Raw genomic sequence first — 23,511 nt, forward strand, 5'->3', positions numbered from 1 at the left:
TACGCCCTCACGGTATACTGCCCATTTTCCATTCTTCCTAGCAGCCTTGACCTTGGCTAGCTCCATTGCCAACTGGCTAAGTTGAACTTGCGTAAGCTCTTCGGCTATCCATATCTTATTCTTTCCGCTTGTAAGATTTGCAAAGAAGCCTGATTCAAAGATCTTGTGAGTTAAGTGTAATGATATCATGCCCTTGAATATTAGTTGCTCTAGCATCTTCGTCATTGTCTCCCGACCATTTAATCCTAGGAGTGGTTGCTTTGATCTATGCTAAGGTCTCACTGAATGAGTCCTCCTCCTTGAACCAGCCTTCAAGGAGCCCCCCTATTAGAATCTTTTACGTTTGGCTTCATGTTCCTTAATGACGTCTTGAATATCATTTTTAGTTGCCTTTGTATCTACCTCTACAATCACTTCCTTCTTGATTGTCTGCACTTCAGTTCGAACAAGATCCTTGACTGTAGAGACTAGTTGAGGGGTAGTAGGGGAAGCCTTACAAGTCTGCATTACCTCATCTATCATTGCCTCCTTACCAGGTCCTTCAAGAAGTTGAAGGCTGGCTGTCACTACGTTAGTGAGAGGATGAATTGGAAAAAGAGGTTTTGGGTGGAGAAGGAAGAGAGAGGAGGCCGAGATGAAGGTAAGGAGGGGAAGAAAGAAAGGAGGGCTAGTAGCAACAAAGATAAGAGAGGAGAGAAAATGGGCTGCAAGGAGGTTTGACCTGAGAAGCAAGCGAAGCAAGAAGGGCAATGGGGAAGGAAGAGAATGGCTTGTTGAGGAAGGAAGGCTCTACTCTTTCTGATTAATTTTGATTTTTAATCTTGATAGTTACTCAAATCTAGGTTTTCCTTCTTCTTGGGCTAATATCCTAGTGGGGAAGAGAGGTAGAGAATGCTTGTTGAGCAAGGGAAGCTCGACCCTTTTTGGTTTAATTTCAATTCTTAATCTTGATAGTTACTCAAGGTTAGGTTTTCCTTCTTCTTGGGCTAATTATTAGAAAATGAAATCCCACCAGAGGGTGTTTCACTACGGAATCAAGACTCATCAAGTATGTGCACTTCACAACCATTCATGTGTGTGACTAGCAAATAGACTGTGCTCAAAGACAATATGGAAGCAACTCTTATATATTTCCGTCTGTCCACAAATTGGACAAGATACAATACCAAAAAGGTTCTTCTACTAAATGCCTGGCACCTCTAGATCTCTGAGCCCACGCGCTCCCTCTAGCTTATGTAGACTCTCTGTCCAGTGGTTTCCCTCCACCTTACTGCCCAGGTAGTCAGCATAGTTAGGCAGCCCTTCTCAGCTTAGTCGTTAGCTTCTGTGTACGTCCTTCACCTCCTGGATATAGGCCCAAGGAAGGTCTTTTGCTGCTCCTGTCTGCTGGCTATAGTACTGCTGCAGTGAATGAGTTATGGGGCCAAATGCCTCTCCTTTTATAGGGCTCTAGGCCCTCCAGAATAGTGGACCAGTAGGGGGATATGTACCGACCCCCCCTGGCCGACTCTTGCAGGCTGCCAGCTGACTTAGCAGCCCTAACCAGCTGATTTAGAGGTTGTCCTGGTTGGCTGCCTCTCCTGCCCTATATAAGGGCCCTTTGCTGGCCGTCTTGAGCTGCTGCCAGGCCCCAAGGACAGCCTAACTTGGGGCCCCCACCCTTGGGTAGTTCTTTGACCAGATGGCTGGCCATCCAAGGCCACCATCCCTGCCTGTCCTGCAGCTCCAGGTCCCGCCTTGTGTCACCATGATGCAGCCACTCTTGTATATATATGCTGCCCACTTTCTTTGATTGCTTGCAGACTCGCCAAATAGATCAGAATGTATATATGGCTTATACTGAGATCTTCAGTTGATGTATTTTCTAGCGCCTCTTGTTTGAGGTGACTATTCTTGTAATATAATCAATCAAAGCTTTCATTAAAAAAAAAAAAAGTGTAAATGCTGCCCACATGGCAGTCTAGATCCTGCCCATGTGGCATCCTTGTCAACCTATGGTTCACCCCCCCTTTGCTCTCCTCATTTGGGGGCTCAGAAGTGGGAGGTGACCAACTATATTCCATCACCCCCTCTCACCGACCCACATTGGCCTGATCCTAACTCGTCAATGAAGATGCTCTAGTAGCTCCCGTGTCGTAGCCCTCTGGAACACTCTGGCATCGTCATAGTCTTCTCCTGGCTTTTCAACCAGTGGCTCTTGCTTCGCCAGGTCCGGTTCCGCTTTCGCACACCAATTTGGTATAGAGGTCCATATTTGGCAGCACCTGATGGCACCACCAACCTTCAGTCATGAACCCGCCTCTAAACTTGAGCTCTCCAAGTACCAACATCCTCCAATTGCCCCCCTCATGATGGGTGAACAGCCTGAAGTCGTCCAAGCACCAAGCTCTCAGGGTATGTTTCAACCCGTCCTCCGGGTCTAGCTAGGTCTGCAAACAAACACCATACCCAAGACATCATATTCTAGGCACAAATTCATATTACCTGGACCGTCAAGCTCCAACTGTGTTTCTGTATTGTTGTCCCCCTCTAAGTCACAGCCACCGTCTGACCTGTAGTGCTGCTGTAGCGAATGAGTTATGGGGCCAAATGCCCATCTTTATAGGGCCTAGGCCCTCCAAAATAGTCGCCTAGTAGAGGGATTTGTACCGACCCCCCTTGGCCGACTCTTGCAGGCTGCCAGCCGACTTAGCAGCCCTAACTAGCCAACCTACAAGTCGGCCTGGTTGGCTGCCTCTCCTGCCCTATATCAGGCCCCAAGAACAGCCCATCTTGGGCCCCACCCTGGGTAAGTTCTTTGGCTAGATGGCTGGCCATCCAAGGCCACCATCCCTGCCTGTCCTGCAGTGCCTCTTCCAGGTCCGGCCTTGTGTCGCCATGAAGCAGCCACCTCTTTTGTGTATATGCAGCCCACATGGCAGTCTAGATCCTGCCCATGTGGCAGCCTTGTCAACCTATGGTTCACTCTTCTTTGCTCTCCTCATTTGGGGGCTCACAAGTGGGGAGGTGACCAACCATATCCCAACACTAATATCCTTACTGCTACCAGTGTTCAATGCTGAAACAGAGGCTCCACCCTTTTTGGTGTAAAGCTAGGTTTTCATTCTTCTTGGGCTAATATCCTTACTTCTACTAGTGTTCCTTGCTAGATACTTGGGCCTCCTTTTTGGCATGATTCTAGACGGAGGCCTCTTCTGCTTTGCGTAAAGGGTTGTCATTTATTTTTATGCTATACGGCATAGCATTTCATGCAATAGTATTTTCTGTTGAAGTTGTAGTTCCTTACATGTATGCGATATGGGCCAACTTTAGTCATGCCTTTGTATGTCTAGCACATCTTTCAATCAATACTCAATGCATAAGGCAAAGAAGGTACATTTGGTGTCTTGTTCTATACCATTTACACTTAGTTTAACTGCAGAATCTTGTCTAACTTCGTTATGTGATACTTTGTTGATATTCCTGAATTTGAAGTGTTTAAAAAAACTTGTGGCATAATTTATTTGATGTTCTTGACAGTCATGTCTTAATAATATAACCCGTACTTCTCCTTGGGTATTTTTCCAAAAAAATAATCGATGAGGTTAGACAAGGTGCAAGCTATAGGTTATTGATGAGTTACATCTTAAAATTATGCCTTCGAATGACCGAGCTTGTTTTTTGTCTTCTTCTCAGGTGAGATGTGTTGTGGAGAAAGTATGACAGAGGTCATGCTTCCCCTAATGTACCACGACTCCAATTTTCTTAAAACATCTTTGTTGGAGAAAGGCAATGAGGGTGGTGAAAGTGCGTATGCACTAGTAGTGTTGAACTATCAGATGCCAGTGCTCACACTATTTCTATGGAGCAGAGGTATGTCCTCTATGGAGCAGAGGTATGTCCATGGTAGTTGAAGCAAGGTGCATAGCTTTAAAGTAGATACCTGATTTGCTGTCTATTATGATGGACATTTGCATATTCCAGCATTTTGTCGTGTATGTGCGGATGGGGGAGCAAACCAAATCTATGACTGCATCCCTAGGCTGCTGGCATGTGAGGATCCTGCCACAGTTCGTGAACGGTGAGTTTCAATATGTATTCTTACTGTTACTTTGTAACATGGTGGTGCATGCAGAAGAAGGCAGTGTGGGCCGTATGTGAAGTAAACTTGAAGACCATATAATTTAGGCCAATGGACATGGGGGGAGGGCAGGGTTGTTTTATTGATTTCAACATCCATGGGGACCAAACTCTAGGTATTTGAAGAAATGCTAGAACAATTGCCTTTAGGACACAATTCATTAGGTGGGCTGCGTATTAAAAAGGTGCAAGTGACATGTACAGTGGAGTCCTTTGGTAACAAGAAAACCAGAAGGCCACTCCAAGAAACATTCAAAAGTAATTTGCAGTATTGCAACCACAGAGAGAGAGAGAGAGAGAGAGAGAGAGAGTTCTATTAATGTTGACGGAAGGCCAAAAAGATATATGGGACCACTGAGTAGCTATTACATAAATCCCCAAAATGGGAGTGCATGGAGCATCTCCTGCAATCAAAAGAAGGGGTAAAAATAAAAAATCCAGATCATCCAATTCGGTTAGAGATACATACTGGCAAACTCTAAGAAGTATAGGGTCTTTAGATTTAGGCTTGAAATCTCGAAAAAGCACCTTGCTTGCCTTGTAAACTGTCCATTTGTGATTTTTCTTAGCGTTCTTACCCACTGTTCTGACTGAGGTCTGTCAGATAACAACCAGCACATCTGGTACTCTTGGGAAATGGAAAGTGCATGGGCAAAGGACCTTTTAAACTCCTTACAAACTTAATCAACCTATTGCATGAAAGAGAATTTTAAATCTATCCATTATAGCAGAAAGAAAGAAAGAAAGAAATTTTATTAGAGTCTTCGGAAGACCGATGGGTCTATGAGACTAAAAGAAAACCTGATACAAATCACAGTAAGGGTGGAGCTACTAAAACGAGCATCATCACCCGTGCTGAATCCTAAGTCTGATCATACATAAACAAATACATCTGGATGTGACACAATGAAAAGAAAAAAGACTGGAGCGGAGTGGAATCCTCCGTATGTCATGTCGCCCTGGCTGGTGCATAGCCGGTGATGGGACGCTGGTGTCTGTCAAGGGGTGCCGTGCGTCTCGGCCTCCTAGACGAGGCTCGACGCAAGACTAGAGCCACTGTGACTCCCGTGGGACGTTTCCCGGGTCTAAACAACGACGGGAGGTTCCCGAGAGTGATCTGTGTGTCCCCTCGATGTCTCGTGTGTCGTGTTGCGGTCGTCGGGTCGGGGTCTCTATCACGTTTGCGGTTAGAGACTGTCACTCGATGGGAAGAACTCTGTGATCCTGCTCTAAGAGGTGTCTGATGATGTGGCCAGGCCCTGTCGCCTGAGTAAGTACTCTCTGTGTCGGACCTCCTTGTGAATGAAGGCTAGGAGGCATCTCTGATCTGGGTAGGCGAGGAATCTAGAAAGGAGCCCGGAGCCGTCTCTTAAGAGACAGTGGTAGCGACCTCGGATCTCGTAGTACTCTGGGCACCTGAAAATAAAGTAAAAACTCCACAGGAGTATTTTTTTTTTTTTCAAAAAGGAGACTTCTATTAAGTAAGAAAGAAACCCGCTAGAGCAAGCTCTGTGCAGAAATACACCATGCTAAGCATGTAATAAAAAACACCTCAGAGGAATGAGGTAGAAAGAAACCAAGGCTGAGGCTGAAAATGCCATATCAACCCTGTAGAAGTCTCAGCAAAGAAGGGAGAGTCTCTCCAATCTTTGAGAAAAGTAATTCTCCTAGAGGAGGCTGCTCGAGATGATCCCTGCATGGTCGCCCAAATGGCCATCAGAGTCTGTATCGTATCTGTCCAAGTACTGGCCAAGATCTGAGAAGGGTGAACCTGAGAACCCTCCAAAGCCTTAGTGCATCTGGCTCTCCAAATGTGCCATGTTGCAATGCTAGCTAGGATCTCCCATGGAGAGTCGACCGAGGAGTGAGCAGCCGTGAAAAGAGTGGCCGGAACATCCTCTAGAGAGCACGACTCCACAAGGTGTCGTCGGATGTGAAGAGCCCAAGAGGAATCAAGTCTCTCAAAAAATACCTGGGGCCCTGAAAGAGTAAGCCAAGCCACTGATCCCCAGGTCATATAGAAAGGTAGGTGAACAAAAGTGCTGAAAAGTCTTGCAATCCCCTTCCATATGATTCTCGCCTGTCTGCAATCCCAAAGGCAGTGCTGTATTGTCTCCAAAGCAGAAAGGCAGCGAGGGCAAGAAGGGTCAGCTCCGAACTTGGACCTCCAATGGTTTACAGCTATCCCACCATGAATAGAAAGCCAAAAGAAGAGAGTGATTTTTCTATTCCGGTGGGATTTCCAGTCTCTGCCAAAAAAATTTCTGCAAGTCAGCAGGAATCTGAAAGTTGTCCCAATGATGAGTTCTGGTGGGCCTCCAACCCCTACAGCTGAGCTGGAATTTCGTGGCATTACTGACCGTGTAACGAAAGAAGGGGATGCCCTTCTCTCGGTGCCCTTCATCTATCCATTCCCATTCCCCAAAAACTTAATTGGGACACCTCCATAGAGCCACAGCCTCCATGAGCCAAGGGCGAGGAGAAGCGGGTCAGGATCCAAGTACCACTGTGAAAGAGAGCCATGCTCCATGAAGCCCACTATCCTGACTGGCTGAAACGGTACCTCCAACAAGATATCGTCTGTGGATCTGGACAGCTTGCCCCCCAAAGAAACATCAAATACTAAGGCATCCTCATGTGGGTCAAGAAAAGCAATCACCTGTAAAGGAACTCCCAATTTGGAAAATGCCCCCATCTAGGTGGAGCAAGTAATAGGCATGTCATCTGTGTCCACCCAATCCAAGGGCAAGGCTGCATCAATCTGTTGGACTCTCCCTACACTCCCTTTGAGATTAAGAACCATCTGGGCTTGTTGGTCTGCAGGAAGCTTCCTGAAGGCTTTGCATGCTCCCACTGTAGATGCAGGGCCCCTCTCCCATCTTGGCCACTGCATGTAAGGAGCCAGAACTACAAAATAATTCCTAAATGAGGCAATTGGCGCAAGTGTGCGGAGGACCCCTGTGGATGAAGGAGTAGAAGCTATAACCCTCTTGCCTCTGTCAAGAGGTAAAGAAGGTGAAGCAAACAGGAAAGGGGGCTCCTGATGGGCCTTGAACAAATAAATGTCATTGGAACGGATTACGGCTTGGGTTTCGGCAATGAGTTGCTCTAAAGATGGAAGCTCCTTCACAGGAGCATATGAAGGGACAGGAGCAACCTCATCGGCACAAGCAGTGGTAGGCATGATCATAGGCCTTACAAGTTACTCCTATGAGGCGACGTGTGCGTGATTGGCTCCCGGCAGGCTTAGCACTAGAAGGTGACCACATTCAGGATGTCACCATCTATGGTAGGGGAGTCTTTCTCCTTCAGAAGGCTCAACGCAGACCACACCGACCCTTGTGGAGCAGAGCCCGATCTTCCTTGGCCCACACTTGGTATACCTTTTTCCTTGGTATCATGGATTTACGGTGATGACATGGACACCACACACCGTGTCCCCTGCTTTTCGGTGACGCTTTGCTTCCCGAGGCTCCCGAGAGAGTACAGAGCCATCATGCTGTCCATAGGTTGTGGTTTTGGCACAGTGTTGGAGTTTCCATTGGACACAGCAGCTTCGGTTGTAGCGGATGACGAGGTCCTCGGACTTTGACTAGTGGTGTAGTGCCCAGAGTGTCTCCCAGAGGAGATCTACCTCGTGGCACTAGACGGGGGGAATTTTGATAGAGAATGGAGATCTCGGGGTTCCCAGGCCAGTGCCTTCGATGTCTACTAATGGGGAACATGGCACATGATTGCCCTAAAGGTCAGAGAACCCCCCCCCCTCCCCCAAACCTCTCCCAAAAAAAAAAAAAACACGCAGGTGCATTCGGGAAGTAGAGTGAGCCACAAGGGAAGCGACCTTAGTGGGCTTATAACCAGTAGCACCAAGAGCATGAGTCCCAGACCCCTTGGGTGGAGCCATCCGAAGGGAAGTGGACCAAAAGTTGAAAAGAAAAAGAAAAAGCGGAGAAAGCAGGGTGAGCAAAACCGCAGAAGAAAGGCCAAGGCGAAGGAGATGTTGCAAAGAGTGAGGCTGCTTCCCAGGCGCAGGGTGATCACTGCCCCCTCTGTACGCCCTCAGATGCCAGAGGACGAGACCTTCTTTGGCCTTCCGGGGGATCCATAGGGGATTGGGGCTCAAGGCACATATCCACAGGTACAACAGGAGGATGCAGGATCCTCCGAGGTTCCAGTGTCAGCTGCCCCATCTACCAGCCCCCCTCCCGAGGTAGAGGCCCCGGGACCACAGCCATCGGTGCAGCAAAGGGACCTATTGGACGCTTCAGTAGTGTGCTAACAGGTTTGGGATAGACGCTTCCTTCATAATGCAGTGGGCACAGAAGGTAGGCATTGAACCAGTCATGCCCTGGGTGCGTAGACGCATAGATACAAACTTTTCCCCTTCCAAGCCCCTTTTATAGAAGTCGGAGACTATGGTGCAAACTCCCACACACAAACGAGCCTTGTTCCCTATGTCCTCCCATGAGCTGACCATGGTTAGCTGGAATGTGCACGGTCTCCACGATCACGCAAGGAGCCAACCGCAGTACTTGGTACTCCGGTAGGAGTTGCAAAGGGCAGTGTTAGGACGAGCAGTGGATTTCCTTTAGGTTCAAGAGCATATATTTTCAGCAGTAGACATCAGCCATCGCCATCACTTGCTTCCTGGGAGAGGTCTGGAGGCATGATCTCCCATAGTAGGCCACAACTGAGGTGTTTGCATTTTGGCATCCCAGGCAATAGCTCCTGAGGTGTATGATTAGGGGGAGCTTATCACGGGTCGTGCAATTTGGATGGGTCTCCGCATGGGTGACTCCAGGATTGATATCCTGAACGTCTATGCACGAGCTTGCCAATAGCACCACGCGGCCTTTTGGAGGCGTCTAACGAAGTGCCTCTTGGACGTAGACTCTTGGATTGTAGGGGGCGTCTTCAACAATTTGGAGTTCGTAGAGGACAAACAAGGAGGTGCTTCCTATGGAGAGATGCCGGCAGCGTGAGCAGACAGCTAGAGACACCGTTCACGGATGAGGAGATATGGAAGGCCCTCAAGGCTCTCCCTCCCTAGAAGTGCCCTGGGGAGGACGGTTTGACTCCAGCCTTCTTTCAAAGTTTTTGGGAACTTATGTCACCTTGTTGAGATAGGCTTGTTAGGAACTCTTCGACTCCGGTTCACTCCCTCATTCTTTGAGCCGGGGTTGGATTTGCTTGATCCCGAAGGGAGGCATAAGATTGCAATTACTTTTCCATCTCTCTGATATAATCCATGATATGCAGACAGGCTTTGTTCAGGAATGTAGCATCTTGGGCAATATTTTCATCTTTTGGGAGGCCATAGATTGGGCTAGAGAGGAGTCATAGCCCCTAGCCATCCTTCTCCTGGATTTTGAGAAGGCCTATGATAGGGTGGAATGGGCACTATGTGCAGACAGGTTTCTCAGACCAGTGGATCCGGGGGATCTCAGCCCTATACGCAGGGATCTCTCTTGCCAGATGCTTATTGGCGGCCACACAGGCAAGGCCTTTCCTTTCTCGAGTGGTCATTATAAAGACGTATATTTTTCAGAAATTATAAAGCAAAGAGCTTTATGTCAGAGAGAAAAATGTGATGCCCACTTCCCTGGTATTTGTTCGAGGTTTTGGATTTGTCTTTGAAATCGACGCGTCCTCTCACGCTTCTAATTCTTGATCTTTCGTCCCGATCCCGCTCTCCTTTATAGTCTTTGCTTCGAACTTTTCGATCCGTTCTTCGATCTTCTTCTTTGAGTTTAGCGAGGCTAAGGAGATTAGAAAGAAGAAGGGGGTAAAAAGACTTTGAAAAGAGAGGGGGGGCTTTATACTTTAGAGAGGAGTAGAAATGCTCTGATGAGGTGGCTTTCTTTTTCAAAGGTTTTTTTAAAACCTTTGGATGATGTGGCTTTCATCTTTGTTCTTGATTTACAACTCTGTGTCGTTGGTTGCGCAGGTCGAAAGGCGTCGTATGCAAATCGCCTCTCTGCAAATCACTTGTGTCCTTCTATTCTTCTTTCCCGCTCATCATCATGCGAGTCATATGTCCTTTTGTAGATTTGTTGCAGATCGTCTATCTGACAAAGCATTCCGCATCACTGGCTCCTTCTGTATTACTTCTCTTTCCCTCTATATTCTTCTGTCAGGTCGAATTCCGAAACAATAAGCTGAGAATTGCTACAGATGCTGGCGAAAAATTCATACTTAAGATTTCTCCCGATTTGTGATTCCTACTGGCCTAAGGTAGCATGCCGCAGCGCAAGGAGACTATATCCCCCACCGGATAGATCAGACCGGTGCATTCGTTCTATTTACAATTGTGGAGTATTCCCTTGGAATGGAGCTCGATGAGGAGACACTGGAAAGTCCACTGATACAACAGTTGCTCGAGGCAACGGCTATTGAAGGCATGTTGGGCCCAAACGGCTCTATCTCCCCGGATGACATTCGGGATAATCTGTAGTAGATTAATGAGGAAGCCCCTCTTTTCCGCACGACCGATCGATTTTGCTTTCAGAAGTACCCTCGGATTACACAGAGCATATGCTGCAAGTGTCAAGCACTCTCTCTTCTTTCCCTCTTCAGGATCACGGGAGTAGCACCATCAATCACCTCCCAGCCATATCTCACTCAGGCTAATGAGCAGACAGAGATCTTCGTTACCGAAATCCCACGTGAATAATCCTCTTCTCTTCTCTCACTAGCCTCAGCAAGCCCCAATTCCCTAGATAGATCTAGATGCCACATGTCATCCATATAGGGCCTTCCTAATGCAACATTTCACCCCTCTCTTGGGATGCATTAAATTCCTTGCCCCTAGGCACAATCTTTGCACTAGGCCCTTGGCCTTAGATCTACCTAGTCTGGTGCTATCAGCCCTCACCTAGGACCTTGACATTAAATCCCTCCCGATCATTTACATGGAACGCAAACACATATATTACAGAGATAGATCCTTTAAGGGAAATGTCGACTGATTCTTCCGAGGTCATGCTACCTCGGCTAGAGCGTAACATTCCTTCCCTCTTCAGACATCAGCGTCCTCGATGATAAAATCTGGGAACACTCTCCGCAACTGATATACGGATTCCCAAGTAGCTTCGGATAGAGGCTGACCATGCCATGCAACCAACACCGTGGGTATCTTCCAATTTCGTATTTGCATTGTTCCTCGGTCCAGGATTCTTGTTGGTTTGCGCCTTGCAATGTCCTCTATCTCCTGAAACAAAACCACACCTTCGATTAGTGAGTCACCTGTATGCAAAAATTTCTTTAAGCGCGAAACATGAAAAACCGGGTGCACCTTACACCCCTGTGGTAATTCTAATTTATAGGCTACACTGCCTATTCTCTTTAGAATTAACCACGGCCCACAGTATCGAGGTGATAACTTAGCACACTCTCCTGAAGTCAACGACTTCGAGTGTGAAGGAACCCTGAGAAAAACTTTTTCTCCTTCTTTAAATACTCTTATAGACCGATTTTCATCCGCATATACCTTGGCTCTATCCATAGCCTGGCGGATATTAGCTCTCGCAAGTGCTAGCATCTCCCGCATCTGAACTACAAAGTTCGCGGCACTAGGCACTTTCTGAGGTACTCCAACTATAGTTGGATTGGCTGGTCTATAACCATAGTTCAGCTCAAACGGACTGAACCCGATAGAGGAATGTTTCCTATCATTGTAGGCAAACTCCAACAATGGCAACCACTTGTCCCACGTATGTTGCCTCAATGACACATATGCCCTCATCATATCTTCTAAAGTCTGGTTGACTCTCTCCGTCTGACCATCCGTCTCAGGATGATCCCTACTACTCATTCCCAACTCAGTCCTTAGTGTCTCAAATACCGCTGTCCAAAAATGACCGGTAAATCTAACATCTCTGTCTGACACTATGGATCTAGGCAATCCATGCAGACGGAATATATGTCTAATGAACAAATCGGCCACTTGCGGGGCACTAACAGACTCTCTAGTCGGAATGAAGTGAGCCATCTTGGTTAGACGATCAACCACCACAAGGATAGAATTATACCCTCCTTGTGTTGTAGGTAGCCCTACAATAAAGTCCATGGAAATGCTCTCCCACTTACTTAGTGGTATTTCCAAGGGCTGTAAAAGTCCGGGTGGCTTCACCCGCTCGGCCTTACTTACCTGACACGAGAAACATCGTGTCACATATTCATGAATATGCTTTTTCATCTTTGGCCAAAAGAAATCTCGCTTCACGAGATCATGTCTTCTCGACTCCTGGATGTCCCGCACACGGGCTATCATGGCACTGTCGAATGACTCTCTGCCTGAGATCATTCTGACCAGGTACTACAACCTTGCCATTTCTAACTAGCATACCATCCCTTATGGTATATCTTGCATAAGTTTGGCCTTTTCTGGATGCCAAGTCATCCTTTTCATTTTCCCCGGGTTTTAACACATGAGCTTTAGGCCATAAGCTCTGGACAAACTCGTCCACCTTTTGAGTTTCTCTTATCTCGGTTATTAGAGCACTCTCTAATACCGTGAAACTCAGGTTGTGCATAATGCGAGATAACACATCAGCAACCTTATTGTCTTTTCCTCTTCGGTACCGAATCGTTAGATTAAACTCCTGCATGAGCTCTGCCCACCTAGCTTGGCGGCCCCTCAAGTCAGGCTGTTTACAAAAATGTTTCAGAGTATCATGATCTACATCCACATAAAACTCTGAACCATACAAATAATGCCTCCATGTTTTCAAAGCATGGATAACAGCATACAACTCCAATTCATGAGTTGGCCAATTCCTTTGAGAGGGATATCCCTCAATTGCTGTAATTCTGTCCTCATGGCCTGCATTTTGTCCTTGAGTTGACCTTCTCATCTTCCCATGTCTCCTTCTCCTTTTCCCATTCGTCCTTCTTCCCTATCTCCTTCCACCATTCTTCTTGCATACGCCCCCCTTGCTTCTTGATTTCATTTAGGGTCTTGTCAATATGTGTGTTTTTTGCCATCAATGCCACATTAGTGGTCTTGAGGCTACCGACCTTTTCGATCAAGGCCAAGCAAATTTTGCTGAGGTGGGTTAATACTTCGGAGGTATTCTTGGGGGGTGATCATGCCATGTACACTTGCATTGCACTTTCGAGAGCCTTAACATAGCTCCGTGTCATCATGTTTCGACAGTTGATTTGCTGATCTTTTTTGCCCTGATCTCTGAGTTTCTTCTTCTTCTTTTTTTTCTTTTTGCAGTTTGCTGATGGAGTGGAGGCAGCAGCTCACGGGCGACCTGGGGCACCTTCTTGGCCTCCGGGTTCAGTTCGGGGGGCTTCTATGCAGTGTCACAGACCGGGGGACTTGTGTGCCCCTGGTACAAAAATTCAGGGGCCTTATTGGCCTTGGTGCAAGCCACGACAGGCCATAGGGCCCCCTGAGCTGTATTGCGCAGGTAGAGCAGCTGCTAAGCCACTGTGGTAGGCGGGAGGTAGGCTAGTGGAAGAGTAGGTAGGTGCAGGCTATAGGAGGTGGCGCAATAGGCTAGGCTAGGGAGGCGGGGCTAGGGGCTGGGGGTGGGGCTAGGGGCTGAGGTGGAGAGGCTAGGGGCTGAGGCATAGAGGAGGGGACGGTCCGAGTGATGGAAGCAAGACAGGAAGGGAAGTGGGATGCCATAGAGATTGTAAGCTAATTACTTGAGAAAAGGAGAAAGACGGAGAGGGATGCAAACATCACGTTACGGTGTCGGGCCTACATGACAGGATACATACGGAATAGATTGAGCATGGCTATGTGGAACTGCAATGGTACTCGTTGGTTAAGCCAGAGGATTATTAGAGACTTACAATGAGAGTTGTCTTCTATATTGTAACACATGTGAGTCCAGAGAGGGGCTACCCATAGTGACAAAATACACCTTGGAGTCGGCTCACATGAAGGAGACTAGGAGAGACAATGGGATTCAAGGCTTTGAGGGTGTAGGAGTTCTCTTCAAATCACATTTGAGATCGCTCATATCCTTGAGGCGAGGAGCATGCACGATATGTCTTTGGATACTACCCAACTTCCCCATACATAATCTTATGCGCATGAGGTCACCATAGAGGTCCATAAGAGATTATACATGATGATCTCATAGAGTTCTCTAGACAAGGGGAGATCCTCCTTCTAGGTGACTTCAATGCATGTACGGGGAGCAGGTAGGTGCGCCTACTAGACTTTGCGAACTCCCTCAGAGTACCATAGATGGACCCAATAGAGCTTGGGATAGTTAGGTGCTCGAAGGATGCACCACATGTGACAGGAAATGGATGACATCTACTAAAGATGGGAGTATAGCATGTCTGGATCATATATAACGGCCTTCAGAGATGAGTGTTATCCTTACTTGTTTTCCACATGGGGTGGAGGACAAGTATAGTTGACTACGATCACCTCTGAAAGATGTAGCTGTGCCAAAAACAGATGTAGTAGCTGAAGAAGCTTCGAGAAATGCAGGTAGCTGAGTCAAACACTGCAGCTGCAACACAAAATGAGTCGTTTCCCTCCAAAAATCAGTCGCCTAGGTAGCAAACAGCAGTAGCAATGCTCAGGAAGTGGTGCCCAATCAAGAAACCCTTGTGGGAGGTTGTAGGAAGCAAAAAGTAGGTTGACCAGTGTAGAATCTATATACAATGATATGGTGGTGTAGGATAGACTAGGACTTAGTCCATTTTAGAGTTTTTGTGTGCTCTAGTACTTGGACTATATATACCAAGTACTTGTACTTCATTTGGTTGAACATTTCAGTTGGAGTTCACTTTTGTTCACTTCTTGTTCTCTAGTGTTCATAACTCTTCTCCATTCTTGTTCCTACATGTGGTATTAGGGCTAGTCCTTCCAGCCCTCTCACTTGCTTCCCCGCTCTCATGTGTGCTCTTGTTGCACTTCTGTCACGGAGAAGAAGTTAGTTTTTGCTGGTCGACTTCTCTTTTTGCTGTCTTGAGCTCCCACGAGCTTCGCGTGATCTCGAGCTTTAGTTTTGTTAGATTTTACACCAGAAAGCACTCCTCAGCTGGGCGACTTCGTTTTGCGTCGCGTGTGCAACTTTTTCTAGCAATTTCAGATACCTGAAGTTTTGTACCTGCGTCGGGTAATCCGGAAGAGTTTTGAGTGGTTGTACTGGGGTTTTACCCCCTTTTCAGAGCTGTTCGTGCTGTCAGCATTGCATTCTGAGCAACAGATCAGAAGATACCAGCAATATCATTTATGTTTTGATGTTTTTTTATAGATTTCCATACATTGTACCTGCAAACAGCTCCGTACACTGCCTCACCATCCGTACATCTGTACAACTCGACATTGCTGCCCATTGCCTCTCCAGCTCGACATTCTCATCTCTAGCTCCGGATTCAGCCTGGTGGTTTGAGTTTTTCTCCTGCTCCAGCTCGAGATCCTTGCTTCAACTCATTGCACACTGCGCAGGTGTCTTGCAGATTGCATTGCACAGGTGTCAGTACATTTGGGACAAATTTTTGGCTACACATTGAGTGCAAATCATTGCTCGGGTGTTGTGCATTTTTTAAGGCAAGTGTTGGCTGTAAGTTGATGCACTTTTGGATGCCTATTGAGCAAGAGTTTGCCATTTCATTGTGAGCCATTTTTTTGGGGCAAAGATATTGTGCTTGATTGCGTTTTGTATCCCGGAAGGGATTGAGGTTTGAGCAAAATTTTTGGGGCAAATGGATTGCTATTTCAGAGCAGCCACTATCAATGAATGCCATTGCAATGATGCATAGCAGTCTGTGGGCTTTCAGTTGTCCATTTCCTGTCTTTTCCTTTACAGGTACACTTGCCTTTATTCTTGAGCTTGCAATCATCTCTCTCAATGAGAATTTTGGTACCATGACTGAAGCAGATAAGTTGGATGGACCCAACTATGCTTTGTGGTCATTTACACTCAAGAATATCTTGGTTGGAAAGGTCTTATGGGACATTGTGAATGGTGATGAGGCTAGATTTGCTGGATCTAGCACGAGTGCATCTTTCACTTCTGGCACTACCACTCAGTCTTCTATTACTGCTCCCACGGAGGATCAGAAGAGGTTTGATCGCAGGGATGCCCAAGCGTTGTCTTTGATTGCATTGTCTATGAAGACACACATTAAGTCCACTATCAATTCTTGCAAGACTTAAAAGGCAGCTTGGGATAGAGTGAAAAGTATGTGGAATGTGAAGGATGAAGCAAGAAGCAACAGGTTTGATTTCTTCAAACCACTCTTCTTGTGAGTCATGTGCTTCAATGCACCACTATCTAGATACCAAGTATCTATGGCAACAAATGAAGAATCCCTAGATGAAGCAAGAGAAGCATCATGTGCAATTGAATCCCCCTGGCACCAAAGTTGTCCTAAAATATAGTAAACACGTAATCCTTTCCCTCTTGTGCAAAGTCTGCATGAGATGGTGAAGCATTGGCATTTTCAGCTGGTGCCACATAATTACTACTTGTGCCTTGTCTCTTTTTCTCATTGGCAATCCTTTTCTGGCACTCTGCAATGTAATGACCAGATTTCTTGCAATAATTGCATTCGCCTTTCTTCACCTTTGCACCTTTATGTGCATTCCCTGCATTTGTGTTTGCATTCCCCTCCTTTCTGGGCTAAAGCATGGTTGGTATTTTTCTGAAATTTACCCTTTCCATGAGTGGCAAGTGCTTGCTCACTCGAACGGGCTGAATTGGAAGTCCGCATTTCTTCCTGTAAGAGCAAGCCAACTAACTCCTCAAAACTGAGTGGAGCAGCCTGAGCATAATAGTCAAGGAAGTAACAAATGTATCATATGAGGGTGCCCGACTATTAGGGTGATAGAGACCAATTTCTTGTCTTCTATATCCTCATCAATAGCTGCGAGCTCATCCCGAATGTCAGTAATCTTTTCAATATGAGCTGAAATAGTTTGACCTTCCTGCATGGACAAGTTATTCAGCTTATTATTCAAAGCAACTACTCAACAAGTTTAGCTTGTGAGGCCCTTGTCTCTTGCAGCTGTTAACATTTGTATACTTAATAAAAGGGACTGAATTTTGGGGGAATAACATTATGTTAATGTGTGCTTGATTTAGCGATTGTGATGGATTGGTTCTTTTAATGCATGCCATAGTAATGTCTATTGGAATATAGGTGGGTAAAAAAATGGCACAAATCAATCTCAATCAACCAATTAATTCAGTAATGGTTAAAACAAAGATTTATTTGTTAATTTACACATATAGGGTTAAGAGTAAGCATAAAGAGTTAGGCTTGATTTGCAAAAAATGCCTGCTATATGAGGTAATGAAGTGACTCTTTTATTCATACAAAATTCGTGGCATAATAAAAGCAATTCTCAAGTTCTAAAGAAATCTAAATTATCGTGCCATTTCTGAGCCTGTTAGCTTTGATGTTGTCGTTTTGTTGGGCTTATTTGATTCTTGGTATATGTAATTAAGGAGAAATGAAGATGAATTTTTTGGCTCGCAATCTTCAAATTGCAATATTCACTTGATCTTGTGGTTGATTTGGGGCTTTGTGCTGAAATGCAGATATAAACCAGACTTCATTATTGGGGATTTGGACTCTATTCGCCCAGAGGTTAAGGACTTCTACATTGGGCTAGTAAGTATTGCATTGATAAGTATCTAGTTTTTGTAGAGATGCTTTGTTTGGGAATTGCTTCTTCTTTGGGATGCAGGAACCAAGAATATAGCGACGATGAGAGAAGCTCTACTCAAGATCATGTTGAGATCAGGGTAAAAAATAGGAGGAGAACATAGCTATGGAAGTATAGGTCATTGGGCGAATCTTGAAATAACATAGCTATGGAAGTGTATGCCATTGGGCAAAAACTTTCTAATAGAGAGTTACAATTATTAGCCCATGCTACCATTTTCAAGGCTTCAATGGGTTTTTAAGTATACTTACATTTCATATACATGTTTTTTATAAGCTAGAGATGGGTCCATATGACTTGTATGCGATCAATTTGATTACTTGGATGGCCAAATTTGGAGCTTGTATGAGAAAGTTATGTTAATTTTTGAGCAAATTTATCACATTTAAAGCTGTAAATATTAGCTGAGGCAACTTGGAGAAGGCTCTAGATTTGCCATTCTTCTAATATTCCCCCCTAATTTTTTCCTTGTTGAGATCTTGATGTTGTCATGGAACGTGATGAAAGTATCATAGTTTTCATGTGATTGGTCATCTTTGATAGCTTATGTGAAGTCTAGGTAATGTGAATCTCTCTCCTTATATCAAAGCCCCTTTTTCTAGCCTTGTTCTTGTTATTTTCAATCAATTGATTGGGTAGATGATGAGTTAGTGAAAGAAAAAAGGTGGGGGCCTTATGGACTGAAGTGCCTTCCACACACTCATCCATAGGTAGGATAGATGACAACATTGGCTAGAATGAAAGAATACATCTGAAAAAGCAGCAACTACTGCAAATTGCCCAAACGAACCTCCCAATACATAGCAAACCCTAGCATGAAGAGGTGAGGATGTTCGGCTGAAGCCACTTGGTGGCTTGTCATAGAAGCTAGGGCTTCAGCCCCCTTTTTTACCTTTTATTATCCTAATACCAAATCACCCCAACGGTGATTTAATGAACTAATTCCATAGTTCATCATTAAATTTTTCCCTTGATGAACAAAGGATAAGGTTTCGCACCGATTATAATGGAAAACTTCTCAAGAGGTTTGATTTTTTTGCCACATGATCTTATATTGAACAAGAGACACATGACTTGAAGGTCTGGTAAAACCAAGGTGGTGACCTTGAACACGAAGAGTGGCACAGAGAACATTTCACCTCGGATGGGTTACCGGTGGAGGTGGTTGCATCCTACACATGCCTGGGGGTCCTTTTCTTCGGCCCCATCTTCGCGATGCGACTAGCGTTACAAGCCCAACTTAGTAGGGGGTACACCACAGTGGCCAAACTCGAGTGGCAGTGCTTTCACTCTCACTTCTATGAACCTTAGACCAAGACTCTTCTCCTTGACAATTTGGTCCGACCGGCAGGTATGTATGGCAGTAGTTGTTAAGGGCCAAACCTATCAGAGACAGATTGAGCTCGAGTTGAGAGACTTCATGTTCTCATGCTTTCAATATGATTGTAGTAAGCCTTCAGTCCCACATCAAAGCCTTGGTTGAGTTCGGAGCATCCCCACTACAGCTCGATGCAGCGTTTCAGGTTGCGACGTATCTCTACTGCATTAGATTGTATGGTCCTTGCACCATAAGGTGACATAGGCTTCCTGCATCTATGGCATTGGCAACAGAGGGTGATCAGAGGTATTGGTATGCACGTACAAGCAGATGGTTTGCGAGCCTAGGGCTCCACATAGACAGGTTACCTCCCTTCCAGTATAGCATTGAGTCCCCCTTAATCCCACGCACATATCACGAGGTGAACCAGGTCATCCGAGAGGATCTTTCACAATTACACACATTCAAGTCTTGGTTGGCATCTCGTGAGCTTCCTCTAAAGCTCAGCTTTTATAGAGACCATTGCCTACGGATTTCAGCAAAGGGCTTCCTCAGTTTGCGAGGATACACACGGATCCATCTTCCCCACTTCTTGAGGATATTGATCAGGCAGTTCTACATGTCATCACACTAACTCCAGATTGATATATGTCATTACAATATATGTCATAGAACCTATATGGGAACTAGAGTCTTCGCAACTGAGGATTTGCAAAAAATGTTGTTTCGATGCTAAGAACGTCGTACAATTGCTTGACCTGAGGAGCATTACAAAATGGACATGCACTCTTGACCTTTAATGTATTTTCCAGGCATACCAGGTGACACCGATGGTGGCATGAGAGTGCATAGTATCCGGCCATCGAATCAAAGTGATCTTGGCATATTGGACATAAAGGCCCATCATCCACAAAGGTAATACACATCGGAAGGGTGGAGGGTTTTCTAACAACTAGGCCCACAAAATTAACATCCAAGTTACAAACATGACCTCTATCTTCAATGTGTTGGAATCTAGCTTGTGCATCTCGCGCTTGCTAAGAATACACACTGAGTGTTCAGGTGGAGAGCCTACCTAGAGAGGGTTGTACCTGCACCCTATGCGATCTTCATGAGATCGAGTAAGAGGAGCATTTCGCTTTCAGGTGCCCTATGTACTACCCCTATCCAATGTCGTGTCCTACCCATATCAGAGATGCTTAGCGGCATTCATCCATGAGATTTTCTGACACAGGGAGCGGTTGCTTAGGGCACTTATGCGAGAGCAAGGTTTACTGCGAGACTCCACTCAGGGCATGATTACTGAGTTTTTCCAGCCAAATAGCACCGAGCAGCAAGACTCATGGAGACGACGTCTGCGAGGACCCAAGCCAGAGATACAGAGCAAGACACAAATGACATTAGGGGACCCTTCCTCCATGCTCACCAAGCTGGGTTATGACCTATAGCAGTGAAAGTGGCCTTGCAGCACCAAAGGGAGCCCTTTGCGGCAATCTCTTTGGAAAGCGTTTGAAGAAATTAAGAGCTACATTGTCTTCTCTGGTAAAGGGTCCTTTGTGGTCCTAGACTCGGTGTCTATCATATTCAAAGAGAATCCTTGAGTGATGGAGATTTTATCAGATCCAACTAGCTCTTCAAGAAAACTGGCTTTTGCAATCCTCAAACTGAAAACGCTGCAAAAGCTGTCCAATATACTTGGATTGTGACATCAAAATGCCCCCCTCACTGCTAGAAAATTGGATGCCCAAATAGTAGTGCAAAAGACCAAGATCAGACATAGCAAATGTCTTCTGCAAATCAAGCTTAAAATCTGCAATTTGCTTAGCATGTGTCTCAATCACAAGCATGTCATCCACATAAAGGACTAAAATCAGCAAATATGTCCCACGCTTGCGGATGTAAAGGGTAGCCTCTATAGGGATGTTCTTTTTTTTTTCCCCCAAAAAGATTACTTCATTAAGTATGAATGAAAGCCGCAATAGCAAGCTCGAATGCGGCAGTATATCATGTCATGCATGATAAAAAAAACAGCTCAAAAGGAGCTAACAAAATCCCAAGGTGGAGGCTGAAAATGCCACCTCAACCCTCAAGAAGACTCAGAGAAGAACGGAGATCATTTGCTGAACCAAGAGATGCATGAAGTACCAAGCATGAAACTGTTGCCACTATGTGACACACGGGTGTCCGCACAGCTAGCCCAATTACTATCAATGAATCCATGCATAACAAGTGAAGAATTGGCCTCATAAAGAAGGCCGAAATGCTGAGTGCCTTTGAGGTACTTGAAGACACGCTTCACTTGCCAATGGTGCGTAGATTTAGGCTGTGAGCATTAACCGAATGATAGCTATTCTACCAGAGACTAGAGAGAAATCAAGAAGCAAGTTTATTAAAAGTCTTTGAAAGACCAAAGGGTCTAAATGAGGCTGAAAGAACCTTTTACAATGAGCTGAAAGGGTGGAGCCTCGAAATGGGCATCAACACCCAAGATGAATAGAACATAGCCATAATCATAATCATGAAGACACCAATACATGAAAAGAGAAAATCTCCGTATGAGAGCTGTGGTGTGGTAGTGAGGTTGGTGGATATATGAGGTTGCGGTGGCATAAAGTTTGTGATAGAGTGTTGTGGGGGCCAAGGATATATGAGGTTGCGGTGGCATAAAGTTTGTGATAGAGTGTTGTGGCGGCTGTAGGTATGTGTGGTCCGGTACGGTCTCCGAGCTATGGTCCTGCATCGGACAAGTGTCACTGTCACCCTCACCCCCGTTAGTCATGCATCCGATCTGGTGAACATGTATAGTAGGGATAAACCATCCCTTGACGCTCCTAATGGGTAGTCATGCCAATGCCAATGGAAAAGATGGGGTTGATTCTGTGTATTCTCTTGGGTGCATTGTATAGATGTCGGTGAAAGGCTTCAGTGTGCTCGGCAATTGGGTATTTTTGCAGTATGTCCTGCAACACATGGCGCTATGCTTGCAATATTCTAATCTGCCTCTGATCGAAGATGCACAACCTGCTTCAAGTATGAAAAAGCAGCGAAGGTGAAACACTCCAAATCTGGATCTTATGCTCCAAAGTTGAAATTGTTGCATTCATGATAATGGTATAAGAATGAATCTTCAACAAAAAGAACATTTTCCAGAACTTTATGTATGGTAGGACTTTATTTTATCACGATCGTCTATCTATATAGCCATGATGAAAGTTTGCCAGTTGATTGATTGATGAGGTCTTGCATAAACAACACACAAAATCTAAAAGAAATGGAGGAGAAGCAGACATATTGATAATGGCGTGAGTATGAGATATGGTTCTCTAGAGTGTAACGCGTTGATATTGCCTTGACTAATTGATAATCAATCTGCTCATACAGGGTACAAAAATTTTGGGGGATGCGCAGGATCAAGACACTACAGATCTTCATAAATGCGTATCCTATCTCAAAGATGCAATCCCAATCATTCAAGAAGAGCATGTAAGTGTTGTTCAGTGCAAATTTGTATACTGCAAAAAGACACAATATTTATTATGTATTAATGCAAAAATTTGGATCATGATGACTTCTCATTCATTTTGTAACCGGTTTCTCTACGAAAACTGCACTATGTCATATGCAGGACATTAACATTTAAAAAACTTATCTGGATTTCCTCCTCCTGCAGAGTACCCAAACAATATGAAAAGATTGTGGTAATAGGATCAGTAAAACCTTCTTGAATTGAGGAATATAATAAGTCATCATTAAAATGAATGATGTGGTAATTGGCTTCTTTCAGTCATCTGTTCTAAAGCTATCTGTGCTTTGCGTGCAACTTTTCTGTCTTTCTTACCTCTTTTATCCCTGAAGAATGGTATTGCCAATCCCAAGACAGGGTGTAGAAAACGGGAGGTAGTAGCTCTTATTCAGGAAGCAAGGAAAAATGAGGTCATGCTTCTTCTCCAAGAGCAGATTCTCTTGCTCAAGAAAGAGAACAATGAATTGAAACAAAAATTTCAGGATCTAGAGGAGATAGTGAAAGTGAATGAGCTGGAGCTAAACAAGCCAACTCCCATTTCAGTTTTAGATGATGAATTAGTATCTAGACAAAAATTGAAGAGATGGATAAGAAGGCTCAAGGAGAATCTCAAGGGAGAGATCAAAGGAGAAGTAAAGAACTCCTTAGACTCTACATGACTGCAGAAGGAAGTAAAGAAGCAAGCTGAAAGGTTGCTTAACTCAAAGAAGCTCAAGATTGGAGGACTACCAGACAATTGGAATGCAGTAGAGGATTCTTGGGAAGAGATACGTGAAAAACTCAGCAAAGCTTTACCAAACATTGATTTGGCTGATCTCAACTTTGAGATAGCTCAACGCAGGGAATTCTTACCTTCGAGTCAAGGGCTAAAAGAGCACAAGTTCTTAGACAATCCAA

General features: G+C 45.1%; 1 protein-coding gene across 2 annotated transcripts in view; it reads left to right on the forward strand.

Moving 5' to 3' along the window:
• Positions 1-23,511, forward strand: part of LOC147894306 (thiamine pyrophosphokinase 1-like) — an 87,584-nt gene that overhangs the window by 19,782 nt on the left and 44,291 nt on the right. For both annotated transcript variants that reach the window (XM_087385037.1, XM_087385038.1), the window contains exons 2-5: positions 3,676-3,852; positions 3,964-4,060; positions 17,646-17,718; positions 22,473-22,574. In XM_087385037.1, coding sequence (XP_087241163.1) covers positions 3,676-3,852; positions 3,964-4,060; positions 17,646-17,718; positions 22,473-22,574 — 449 coding nt within the window. The remainder of the gene's footprint in view (positions 1-3,675; positions 3,853-3,963; positions 4,061-17,645; positions 17,719-22,472; positions 22,575-23,511) is intronic.

This window comes from Dipteris shenzhenensis, chromosome 14, assembly GCF_047967505.1.
Source record: "Dipteris shenzhenensis isolate YYH24624 ecotype China chromosome 14, Dip_SZ_1.0, whole genome shotgun sequence".
Taxonomy (NCBI): Eukaryota; Viridiplantae; Streptophyta; class Polypodiopsida; order Gleicheniales; family Dipteridaceae; genus Dipteris; species Dipteris shenzhenensis.